The sequence below is a fragment of the Tympanuchus pallidicinctus genome, unplaced genomic scaffold (assembly GCF_026119805.1).
Source record: "Tympanuchus pallidicinctus isolate F22 unplaced genomic scaffold, pur_lepc_1.0 scaffold3, whole genome shotgun sequence".
Lineage (NCBI taxonomy): Eukaryota > Metazoa > Chordata > Aves > Galliformes > Phasianidae > Tympanuchus > Tympanuchus pallidicinctus.
Window position 1 is genome coordinate 25,545,822 of NW_026294747.1, and position 13,311 is coordinate 25,559,132.

Consider the following 13,311-nt stretch of genomic DNA (forward strand, 5'->3'; position numbering starts at 1 on the left):
GCAGAACTGCAGATGCATCCCTGATGGGTGTGGATACAAATATGTGCTTCTGGACACGTAGTAAATACATCTCAGTTGTTACTGTTTGTGCAGTTTCAGGATTAAATTAGGATAAATTCTCCCCTTAGTGCTATGGAGAAATGAACATCTTGTACAAGTGTTCAGAAAGTTCAGCTAATGGAATACAGTCATTGTTTTGGCAACTCTGGTATTCAATTTTAGGTTTTCAGCCACACAAAGCTCGCTTTGGAAAAGTTCTAAGATGTTGGATCTTCGTTATTTACCATCTAGTTTCTATGTAGTGTATTTTTCAAATTCTTCTGTGGCTGTTTGGGGTGAGTTAAGTGAAATTCTTTCATAATTGTTCCATTCAGAGTTACTTACTTGTAAAAATGTCCCATAGTGAAACTTAAGTTAAAGCCCTTTATCATTTAAGGTCTTCTAAGTCTCAACTGTTTGATGGTAAGAATGTTGGTATGTTGACAGCCTTTTCCAAGATCTTGCCTTGCATTGAAAACCCTCACCTTAAACGAAAATAACAAGCCTTTCAGTTTGCTATTAAATCTTGAAGCCATCTTTCTGAATGTATCCATTAGCTGAATCTCCTTTGTTATTCTGATAGAGCACTTCAATATGGAGGGGAATCTTTTTGTTGAGCTAATCAAGCTTGGTATCTTAATTATTGAAACATTCTAGGAGGATGTTCTGTGATAATATGGGACATCTCCAGAGATAATTAAATCTTTACTGTTTCATCATGCCACAAATATTTATTCTGATATTTGAAGACCCTTTCTTTCCTCTCTAGGTACTCCAATATGACTAGTGGCTTTCGTGCAGTCTTATAACGTCATGTAAATCAGGATAAATTTCTTTTAAGTTTTGTAGTAAGAAGTAGAAGTCAGAGAGTTTTCATCTAATAGTTTCCATGGCTTTCTTCAAGAATTAAGTACTTTGGAGTAAGGATATGGATGTTTCTGAGAGAAAGTTTCCTTCCTCTATCAAAAAGAACCGTGACTGGGAAAGGTAGGGGTGGGAATGGAAAGCACAAGCAAGTTCTATTTTTTCCATTATATAAAACGCAAGTATCCAGTTTCCTGAGATGCTACACTGATGTATTTTTGAATTGCTTCCTCTGTGGCCTAATGTTATTCTGGATCATCTTGTTAATTAAAAAAAACTTTGCAACTTGTGATTTCTGTTTGCTGTGGTTTTAAGCAGTCTGTGATCATAAATATGCAGAAACTGTGTAGCTTTTAAAGCTATTATGCTTCTTACCTTCCTATTCTTTTTCCTACAGTACTTGGGACACGTGGAAGTGGATGAATCCAGAGGAATGCATATCTGTGAAGATGCTGTGAAGAGACTGAAATCTGTATGTATACTTGTTTCTTGAAAAAGCTGGCTTTGGGGTTTTGAGTGTCTAAAAGGTCCATTCGGCAGCAGTGCTCCAGCTGAAGCCTGAACTTTTGACCCACTTTAGGAGAACAGTTGGCTGGTGTGAGAGCACTGCTGTGGTTAGGGGGACGTGCTAATCTGATGATGAGAGGGAGAGTTACAACTGTTCTTTCTACTGGCAGAAACTATTTGCAAAACAAATGTGTAAAAATCCTCTGTGACCTTTCAGACTAAGTTGGTACCCATATGGGATTCAACCGTTGTTTTTTAACAGGTCTTTCTCCCTCTCTCTTTTTCTCTCTCTCCCTCTCTCTCTCTCCCTCTCCCTTTGTTGCCTGCCACTTCAAAAGTGACTTAATTCACCTCTATTATACGAAATATTATTTGATTTAGGCTGCTTTTTTTTTCTAATGCACTGCAACATTGTAGTCATGCATGAAATAATCTGGCTTGCATCCGCTCGAAGTGGCCTGCCTGAAGGCTGCCTAATTCTGGTATGTCATGAAGTGGGCTGCTCTTAGTTTGGCTTCTGTGAACGTTTGCTCCTGTAAATGGCAATCGTTCAAAGCTCTTGGTATTCCTACAGCTCATTTCAAGGTCTTGTCATCTCTTCCCTGTAGAAAGTCAGTGGTCAATTTATTAAGAATCTGAAGCTAGAACAGCACTGAAGAGGAGGAAGAGAGGATGTTAGAATTTGAAGTCTGATTGAAAATGGAGAACTGCTGTCCTTTTCATCGCTTCTCTTGTGTCCTAGCTATATAGAGTCTTCAGTGATGCCTTTACCAGAGAAATTCTTGTATCCTTCTAGCTCAGCCAAAATTACTGGAAGTAAATCAAACATTTCTACTGCATCTTTGCTAACTTAAGATATCTTTGACTGGATGTGACTTTTTTTTTTTTTTCTCCTCACCAAATGTGAGAACTCAAATGTATTCTGAATAAACCTGCTCTTCCTAGCACATAACAGAAGACTATAGGTTATCTTCCTTCTGTTGTGTTGTAAAGTTTCTGAATTGCTTTACTGCTCTGATTAAAATCAAGTCTTTTCTTTTCTCTCTCAGCCAGTGTCTAGCAACCTGTTCAAGCCGCATCCCATCTGTTCCCATTCAGTCCAGCAGTGATTGGTGACTGATTTTTATTAAAAAGAACCACACAGAATGTAAATTAGTTTTTGTTCTGTGGATTTAGTTTATGTAGCTAAAAATGCAAGTACTGACCACATAATGAGTTGCATCCATTTTTGTCCTGTTCTTGTTTTCACTGTATCAGGATACTTTCTGTTAGCACACTGAATAATGTTCCAGTATCTCCTTTTTGCAGCTTCTCTCATCTCCTTCTCTGGGGAGCTGTGCTGTGAAGTATTTGCTCTCTAGGTCTTTTTATAAACTTTCAGTCCACAAACCAATTAATTGTAGCTAAGCTTATAAATAATGAGGCACAGTAAAAACATAGCACCCAGTTTCTTCTGGAATCCAGATAATGCTAGGGTTGTGATTCTTGATCATCTGAATTACTGATTCACATGTAAGCATCTAAGTCTTACAGCATGTTCCCTTGAAATAACTAACTTGATTTCTCTGTTCTGTGCTTTATGATTATTCTGAGTGGCATCAACTTATTGCCCATTCTCATAAAAGCACTGCTTTTATTCAGATAATTTTTATTTCCTTTGCTGTTTGAAGTTTTTTATGTTTATGTGCAAGTGGGACACAGGTGTGTGTCTTAGGATTTCTGCTTGCATTGTCTCATTTGTCAATGCTGGCAGTAGAGAAGCGGATGTGGAATTCTCATTGGGCCCCAAGAGGAATATTCAGATTACTGAAACTGCTTTGTGCACTTGAGCTGTTAGGCTCCATCAGACTCAAGCTTCATCTGAAGCTGCTCATTGCGATTCAAACTGTGCCCCCATTCTCAGATCCCCACCCTGTGTGTGTGGGTTTTAAACTGGGAGCATTTCTTTAGGATTCTTCCATTGCTGAGAGCTCTTTTCTGTACAGTACAGTCTCTTAACAAGGAAAAGCCATACCTCTCCATGTTGTCTCAGCATGTAGGCAATGTGAGAAGAAAGCAATTTGCTCCTTTGGTAGTCTTTTCCTTTTACAGTGTTTGGGTTATTTCAATGGGCTTTCTCTTGGTCTTGAAAGAACCTCATGTTTGAGGTGCAGTCCTCAAATGGAAAGATGAGCTTCACAAAATTTGAACTTCATTTTTCATATAGTTAAACTACATATGAGCATATATGACCTATTTTAATCTTTGTTTTCTTTGCAGACATTGTATAGTTCTTATGAATCCAGTCTATGAGAAACAGTTCAGTTCTCTTAGAAACAGAATTGTTGACATACTTGTAATTTCTAAAACTAAGTTCTTCTCTGTCTTATTTCAATAGACATATTTTCCTCTTAATTCTTATTCTCCAACAGTTGGCTATTTATTTGGGGAACTGAAATATGTTCTTTGTTTTTAGGGTTGACTATTGGACTTTAAAACCTTTTAAGATTTGTCAAGAAGAATACAAAACTTGATCTTCATTTTAGGAATATCTTAATTTCTGCTTTAGAAAGAAAAGATGCAGTCAAATTCTTTTACCTTTTTATTGTGGAGAAGTATCCTTCCAGGTCCTTTATTATGTGCTGGTTGAATATGCCACAATCATTTTTGAGCACATCTTGCAGAACTTAAACCCGATGATGGTAAATCTTTTGTTCAGGGACTGTTTAATTGACAGCTGAGTAAAAGAAGCCATTTTTAGCAGAGAGCCCTTCTCAAGCTCTGGGGCTGCATACCAACCCGATCAACGCTATAATGTGCAGGTTACAATTTTTCTTGTGATGAATGAAGAGAAACTGGTGTCCCTATTTTCTGTCTGATGATATGGCACAGCAGTTTCATTGATAGATCTAAAACCTGTGTGTTCAGGTATCACTATCTGTTATTCAGGTGTTACCAAAGGAGCATACATTTTTCCCTTAGCAGGGATATATTACTAAATGCGGATCCTCAGATTTGGATACAAAGCATTGAAAGATTTCTCCAAAACCATTTTCACGAGTTAGTGGTGTTTAGTGCAGACTGGAAAACAGCTTTCTGAGGACCCTATGAGGTATCTTTGTAACCATATTGAAATCAGGTATGGGGATATGGTATAAAGACAAAATTACACTTTCATATCATGTTTTGATTTTTAAATCAGCTTCAGTGTGTAGTATTGGTTTCTAACTTGCCACTTCTTGTTTTAAATGATGCATTTGTTTTTAATATATGTTCTTGTTTTAGCAGGTAAAGAGACATAATTTAATATTTTAAAACATGCATTAGTTATCTCTAAACTACATTAACTTAGTGTTGTTTAAAATCCATTTTGCATGATGCCTTTCCATTAACATTTCTAGCTTATTAAAAAACATAGATCTTGTTTAACAAGCATTTTGCTGTGAGCAAAATTAACCATCACCTAAAATGAGGTAGCTTCTGGTGAATCTCTTTTAGCTTTTGCTATCTTTAAAAGGCTGTTATTTAGTGTAATGCAAGTCATTGCTCAACTTGGCAGCAGCATCCAGCCCCTTCTCATTATGTGCACAACGCTGTGATTAATCCATTAGTTCCCCTCCCAGTGTTCAGCATATCTTGTCCAAATACATGACCGTTCTTGCTGCTAAAAGCTATTAAGCCTTTCAGCTGTCTGTACGTAGAGATGTTCTTGTACAGCGCCTGGGTTGACACAAATATCTTACAGATACTTGTTGAAAAGCTCTGTGGAAGGACGTCGGGCAGAGAGAAGCACTCAGTAGCAAAAGTCAGGAAATGCAGAGTTGAGATTGACACTCCCTTCTTAGCTTTGTTTCCTGACTTTTGTTGGCTTGCGTCAGAAAAAAGCTTTGTTTTAAATATAACCTTGTATATCAATCAATTCTGGAGGCACTGCCTCAGGATATTTGTAATAATATTTTAATATAGCATTGTTATCAGTGCGATGGTAATTTCGGGTCAGCGGCTGTCAGAAACCCTTCCTTAGTCTCATGTGGATTCTCCATGATCTCCATGTTACTGCTGTACCAGTTTACTTGCGAGTTAAATAATTAGGAAAAATAGTGAGAGCAGGGATATGCTGCAGTGCCAGCTTCCTTCAGGTACTGAGATGTAGCTGCAGGACATCAGGGCCTGGGGAATATCCTCACGTCAGATCAGGCAGATCTTGCCGTTTCCTTTTAACAATCTGGTAACAAAACAAAGCCAGTAAAAATGACATGCAAGTATGCTTTAAATTGTGTTCTGCTTTAGTGTCATTGTGAATTGGGCAATCAGTATAATCACTTCCAAACTGAAGACGTTCAGGAACTTGTAGTTCAGCTTTTTGTGCCTCTGCCTTGGTCTAACTTCTCCCTCTCAGAGGTGGCTTTAAAAGGGGATCTTTTAATCAGAAGTTGTAGAATGAATATTTAGCAGTTGTGTATGGTGGAAGAGGAAGAGATCTCAATTGTGGTTTAGGTTAGGTCAGAGGAAATTCCTTACTGGCCAAAGAGGGTTGTATAAAAGGCAAAGTAAGAGTAGCACCTAAGCCAAAACAGTAAATAAAATAATAAAATGAATAAAAGAGTAAAATGAAGCACAAAAAATGTTTTTTAGCTTTTAATCCTGCATTATGCCAGCCACTGTATGTTCTCCAGCATATGGAGCACTTGCTTTGGGAAAAAACGGTCAATACAGAGAAAATTTGACTATAACACTAAAGTTAAATCTTTGCTTTTCGTGCCCATACAGTATTTTAATTGTTCAACCACCACGTCTGCTGCCAAGTTTGGTTTATAACCTAACTAAAGGGAACTAAACGAGGGAGAGTGACAATGAAGTAACCTCTTTGCATGAAATTGGGACCAAGGTTCTCTTCTTTCTACCAATTTCAGGGCAGTAGCTTATTAGAATTGTGTGTGCCCTTTGATCTGCATTTTCATGGGATTATTTTCACATTTGCCTGTCGCACCTTCTCGTGGATAACTCTAAAAACCCCTTCCTTTCCCTCCAAACCCTATTCTTGTGTGTGCTTGTTGGTTTGAAACCCTGGGATATTTTAGCTACCTTCAGTAATAGCGCTCGACTTGTCCCCCCTGTTCCTCCAGGAAAGGAAGTTCTTCAAAGGCTTCTTTGGAAAAGTAAGTTTAATGCCTCATTTGTGCTTGCACTATAAGGAGTTACATCCCTGGTATAGCACTGCTGTAAAATCAGGGTGTTGAGAATCCCTTGATCTCTTTCAGAAAACTTACTTCTAAAATCCATTTCTTCCCAGACTTGATCAAACTGATCAAATAAAGAATATGGTTAAAAAAGGGACCTGAAATAGAAACTGAACTCCATATGGACTGTATCAGAAATCCAGCGTTCTGAAATCATTGGTCTTCCTGAAATAAAAATGTGACTGTTTTTTCCTTTAAATCCCTTAAACTTGTGCCAGCCTACATCACCTAGGCAAACACCTATGGAACTGCTGGGGGTCTGTGCTTGTAAACACTGCTGGATTGTTGGCTGCCTAGCACCACAAGCTTGCCCAACTGTTAGTGTGGGGAGAAAGCAGCAAGTCTTACATGTACCATCTCCTAAACATTTCTTTTTTGAGTACGGTCTAAATTCAAAGGTACATGAAGAGGAGACCAGGCATTTACCTGCTATTTGTTTTTCTAATTGCAATTCTATTGTATAGGAGAAAGCTTTGCTGCCCACAGTTGCTCTGGTCTTCCTGAGGACAGTGTTGCAAAAGGAAGCAATTGTTTGTCCTTACTAAGAATGTGCTGTGCTGGAGACTGGATTGGGGTGGTTTGTTGTTTTTGTTTTTGTTTTTTAATTCTGTCTACATCTCCGTAGGACAGTGTTGGTCAACTTCCAAAAAAACTCTTTTGCCTCCCATCTGTTGACTGCTTCTGCATTTAGAATTCTTGTAAAGCACTTCCTATGGAATAAATTTAAGATACTGCTTTTCAGAGATCTTATTACATGCTGAATCTTGGTTTAAATAGAAACTAACAAGTTTGTAACTTGCATCGCAAAATCTTTCAGAGCAGATGATTTTCTGGTCACACATTTGTCTTGGCTTTACTTAAGGAGTAAATAAAGCTTTTTCAGCTGCACCTGTGTCACTTCACACTCACACTGTAGTGCATGTCATCGAGAAGCAGCTATTTCCCCAGTTCACCTTTCTTTCCATGATGTGGGAAAGCTCACCAGTGAAGTATAGTAATAGTGAAGAAAGAAGTTCTTTTTTCAGAATAAAAATGCTGTATGTAAAGGATCTGCCAGGTTAATCAAATCATTCCTATCCGTAAATGAATTAAAGGCTGGAATTTAGAAAGGTTGGAGTGAAACATGCTATTTGCTGTATAATACTCAAAGTAGTTGTTGGAATTTGTTTCAACCTTATAAAAATGAATGCTAGTTTTCTTTTATTGGTATTTACCTGTGTCTGTAGTAGCTGCACTCAGAATGAGGCACATTTGGAGTATTTATACACTAGTGCATGCAGCATGAAGAACAATCAAAAGAAGCTTGAGGCCCTTGGTCAGTCCTAGAACTACATCATCATTGGCATAAACAAAATCTGAGGGGGAAGGTCCTGAGATAGTGCATCACAATGAAGAAGTCTAGGCTGTTCAGCCAGGATAGGCAGGGCAGGTGGAGTGCTGGGAGGGAGGGAGGGGCTGGGCTGTGCAGAGCTCACAGCTGCCAGTGGCACAGTTGGGAGCCCTTGGGTAAGGGTGAGAAAGGACAAGCAAATAAAGGGAATGTTGTGGTGGAGTTGCTGTAGGCGTCCAGCCAAGATGATGACACCGCTGATTTATCCTTTGAGAAGCTGTGAGATACCTCTAGATATGCCACCCCTCTCCTTATGGATGACTTCAACTTGCCAGTTGTTAACTAATATATCACACAGCAGACACAACCAGGCCAGGCAATTCCTGAGATGCCTTGATAACATTTTAGTACAGGTACTAGGAGAATCAATCAGGAATAGTAATTGCTTGTAAACAGAGATGTTCTCATTGGTGAAATGCTGATTGGTGGCTATCTTGGCCATAGTGACCATGAAGTGGTCGCTAGTAGTCAAAAATACTTTGTGGTAAGAGTAAAATTTCAGGCTGTTCTGAGAGCTAGGTATTTAGTTTCCATGGGGTCTGCTTTTGAAGGCATTATGGTCCATCACAGCTGGTCACTTTTTAAACACAGCCTCTTTAAGAACACAGGAACAGGCAGTTCAAAAATGTCAGATGTGCAGATGAAGTAGAAGGTCAGCCTCACTCAGTAGAGATCTTCTAAAGCTTAGGTGGGGAAAATAACATGGGTACTAGCAAGCAAGGTCTAGTGACATGGGAGGACTACAGAGATGCTGTTCACTGTTGTAGGGAGAAAATTTACATTGTCAAAGCTCAGTTACAGTTGAAGGTGGACAGTACTGTGGTGGACAATAAAAAGGGCTTTTTAAAATATGTTAACAGCAAAAGGAGGATCAGCGATAACATTGGTCTGTTACTTGATAAGGATTGTCACCACACAGACAAAGGACGGATGTTTAATGCCTTTGTCTTCAGCATGGATGATGGACTCTGGGACACCCAGAGCCTTGAGTTGGAGAACTGTGACTGGTAACAACAAACTTGTGGCCAAATGCCATACTTGTGTAGGATTTGCTGCTCCGACTGGGTGCAGATAAGTCCATGGGGCCTGATGGAATGCATCCCCCCAGTACTGAAAGAGCTGGCTGATGTCAGCGTGAGATGTCTCAATTATTTTTCAATGGTGTTGGTAATCTGGAGAGGTCCAAGTCAACTGAAGGCTGACAAACAGTTGTCCCAGGTTTCAAAAAGCGCAAGAAAAGACCCTGGAAATTACAGACCTGTCAGTCTCACTTGAGTGCCTGGCAAAATGTTGGAGATAATTATTTGGGGGAGTTACTGAAAAACAGCTCAAGAACAGCGCAGCCATCGCTTACGGCTTACACGAATTCACGAAGGGAAAGTTCTGTGTAATGAACTCTAATCTCCTTATGACAACACTGCCCACTCGCTTGGCCAGAGGAAGCTAGTTGATGTAATATTTCTGGATTTCAGCAAAGCTTCTTGTTTCTCACAGTATCATTCTGGACAAAATGTCCAGCATACAGCTAGACAAAACATAATGCAATGGATGAAGTATTGGCTGACCAGTTGGATTCAGAGGGTCATTGTAAACAAAGTTGCATCAGGCTGTTAGCCAGTCAGTTGTGGAGTTCCTCAGGGCTTCATTTTAGGGCTGATTCTCTTTAATGTTTTTATCAATGAATATCTTTGGATATAGGATTTGAAGGTATACTAGGAAGGCTTGCAGATAGCAATAAACCGGGGAGAGCTGGTGGCTCCTTCAAGGGCAGAGAGATTTTGACGAATTAGAGGACTGAGCAATCACCAACCTTACAAAGTACAACAAGAGCAAGTGCTGGATTCTGCACCTGGGATGAGGCAACCCTGGCTATGTGTAGAAGTTAGCAGACTAGAGGCCGAAGAGTGGCCCTTCAGAAACGATCCTGTGGGTTCTGGCTGATGGCCAGAATGTGAGTCAGTAGCGTGCTCTGACAGCCAAAGATGGTGAAGGTTTTAGAGGGAAAGCTGTATGGGAGGTAGTTGACGTCCTTTGGTTTGCTCTTCCCAGAACAGAAAAGCTGAGGGGAGACCTCATGGCAGCCTACAGCTCCAAGCAGAAGGGCAGTGCTGAGCTCTGCTGTCTGGTGACAGTTGCAGGGCCTGAAGGAATGGCATGGAGCTGTGCTGGGAGGGGCAGCTGGGGGTTACGGAAAGGTTCTGCACCAGAGGGTGGTCGGGCACGGAACAGGATCCCCAGGGCAGTGCACATGGCCCCAAGATGCTGCAGTTCAGTGGGTGTTTGGACAGCACTCTCAGAAACATGCTTTGAATTTTGGTCAGTCCTGTGTGGAGCCAGGAGTTGAATTCAGTGACCCTTGTGGTTTCCTTCCAATTCAAGATGTTCTGAGATTCCATGATGTACTGGCTACCCCATTACATTTGCATTGCTTTTACTGAACTCCAGTACTTTGTTTCAGCCTTGTAGATTTGCTTTCCTTCTTATTATAATGTTTTGCTGAAAAAAAAGAGTTGCTTCTGTTTCAGCCACCGAAGTTAGATTAGCCAGCACTGAGAGTACTGAAATCCATAGTGTTTAGATGTCCCTGCAATGTCTGTAATTTCTCCCTGGATATCTTGTTTTCGGGTTAATGTAATATTCCCAACCAGAGCTGTTTTAACTTGCTACTTGTTTTCAGTAAGTCTGTCTAGACAGATTTGCTTCTTTCCCTGTCCATGTTTTTCTCCCCTAGAAAGGTAAATCTGACTTATTTGTGTCAGGAAATGTTCCAGTGCTTAGTCACAGCCTGATATTGAAAATACTTCATTTTCAACTTCAAGTAAAAATGAGATGTCTGCTGCTAGCTCTGGGTTAGGCTTTTGCTGTTTTGTTTTGTTTACAGGATATAACTGCATCAACTGCCTTTTTGGGCAGATCTTCATATTTTAAAACTAAGTCTTCTGTGTGTTAATGAATACTAGTACAGATCTTTCTCATCTTTTGCTTCTATCAAACAGGTATATTTCTTAGTGTGCAATGTTTTGTACAGAAACAGAGAAGAAATTTGTTTTCTTGTACATCTCGGGCTCCAGATACATCTTACAGTTGTTTTGAAGGCCTTGGAAAGAATAAAATAGGCAGCTACTGAGAAATCTGTAAACAGCTGAAAGACTAGAAGCAATTCAGAAGTACTTAAAAAGGCATTATTATGCAACGTTCATTCTGCTTGGTTATCGTTAAACCTTTACTTTCCACCTTACAGTACAGTTGCTACCTAGTTCCATCTTTCCATCACTTCTAATGGCCCAGTCAGCAGGCCCAGCACCGTTGCTCGGGAGAAATGTATTTCAGCTTTAATCAACTTCATTTTCTTTTCTGTGATGCCTGTGTTGAGGACACCTGCTTGTTTGAGAGGTTTCCCATGTGCTTTGTTTTCAGCCTTGCCTTCCGTTCACCGGGGTGCCTCACCTGCCCTCCAGGAGGCTTCTGAGGGCTCTGAAATGAGTCAAGAGAACAAGTCTTGTGCTGGAGCAGATTACCAGCCTCCTAGGAAATGCTAAGAAGTGAGCTTTCTGTCACAGCTGATTCACACTGACAAGCTGGGTGTTGTTGCCATGAGTGGCTCCCCTCCAGCAATGTTGTCATCCTAGAGCTCTTGAATGTGAAGACAAGCTACTGATGCAGAAGTCTGGAGGAGTGCCTAAGTAGTAGAATTTAAGACCATGCTATTGCAATGGATGCCACCAATTTGATTTAAATAATGTTTTTTGTTTGAAGTCACATCTGTCTGTCAGACACAGTGGTCCTGCATTGGAGACTGCTTTGTAAGCAGTAATTTTACTGTCCACTGTACGTCAGGAGTGAAAATGGATTCTACTTTCTAATCACGATATGCTTGGCAATACCCAACCTATAGTAGAGTAGTGTGCTGATTTGTGTAGCTGGTATGAACTTATTTGGTGAAATTGGGATAGATAAAATGAGGATTTGGGAGATAATTGTGTGTTGCCCAATGGTAACAGCCATGAGTTTGGGATACAGACTGTAAGAACTTATTTGTTTTAAGCATTGCATCCACAATAAATCTAGAAGTAAGGACTGGGAGATAACTATGTTTTGTTTTTTTCTTAGAGTAGGAAACCTGCATTAGGTTAGCTCACTTGACGAAGCTTACTTGTCCAGTGGGATATTCAGACCTCCAGCCTTTTATTTTTGTTCTGAGAAATGTGAGGTTCTGTGGTTTATCTGTTTGTAAGTCTTAGTTCAGGAAAGTAACAGATGAGGACCAGATCTGCTGCACTTCAGCGCTGCTTTGCAAAGTACCAAACTGAGTGAAACCCAAGTTGATTAATACAAACTTCAGGAACTGCTCAGCATTTGACTCTACAGAAACAAGGTTGTGGTTTGCTGGAAAAAGAAGCATCCTAGGTTCATAATGATAGTCTAAAGCAAGCGGTGACCCACAGGTGTTGACTTCTCTTGATTTTCCCTATTTGCTTGAACGTTTTAAGACTGCTAGTGGCTTTTAAGAAATTGGCACTCCTTCAAAATCTTTGAAACAAATCTCTACATGCCATCTCTTGTTGGGATTGATAGGGATTTTTAGGCTGTGAAAGCTAAGTAGCATTGAGAATATATATATATATATATATATGTGCATGTATATTTACTTTCTTTTAAGACTGAAAACTAGAGGCAGCTTTTAAATGCTGCAGCATTTTTTAATGCATATGACAGTAACTTTGAGTCCATCTTCCTTTGTGAAGAATGCTTTTTCCATTAGGCATTCCAGAATCTGGAAATTTTATTTCAGTCCTTCTGGGATATCGAACCGGCTGGATGGGCTCCTACATCTTGTTTTCACCAGCTCTTCAGAAGCTTGTTTTCATACTGTGCTTGTGTTTGTTCTTCTCTCCTTTACTCGCTGTTCTGTACAAGTCAGTGCCGCTCTCCGGTCTCACCAAGCGTTCTGAGAGTGTTCTGGTTGTCATCGCTGCTTCAGAAACTGGGACAGATAGTTCCTCCCCCAAGACCAGCACAAGTCCTGCCAGGCTGATTTTCTTCACGCTTTCTGTCTTCTCTGAGAGTGAAACCAATGTGATGCAGCAGGTGGCTTATCAGTCCGAGATAAAAAATACACTTCATCCTTACAATGTTAAAATCAGAGTTGCTAATTTGGAACACGCAGTAGCTTATGCCAGAACGTGTCCTTGCTCAGATACTTGCTGTATGAATATAAATTATATACATCTGTACTGAGTTATTAAAAATGAAATGCAATCCTTGCACAAAGCCATGAGCTGATACGCCCCA

The 13,311-nt window shown here is 40.0% G+C and overlaps 1 protein-coding gene across 14 annotated transcripts in view; it reads left to right on the plus strand.

Annotated features, from left to right (window-relative positions):
* The window catches only part of NUMB (NUMB endocytic adaptor protein), a 93,794-nt gene that overhangs the window by 67,598 nt on the left and 12,885 nt on the right, over positions 1-13,311 (plus strand). For 8 of the 14 annotated variants that reach the window (XM_052695502.1, XM_052695498.1, XM_052695508.1 and 5 more), the window contains 2 exons: positions 1,301-1,375; positions 6,471-6,548. In XM_052695502.1, the coding sequence (XP_052551462.1) occupies positions 1,301-1,375; positions 6,471-6,548 (153 nt within the window). Of the gene's footprint in view, positions 1-1,300; positions 1,376-1,748; positions 1,893-6,470; positions 6,549-13,311 lie in introns of those variants that run through there. The other 6 variants (XM_052695505.1, XM_052695511.1, XM_052695506.1 and 3 more) reach the window with 4 other exon arrangements.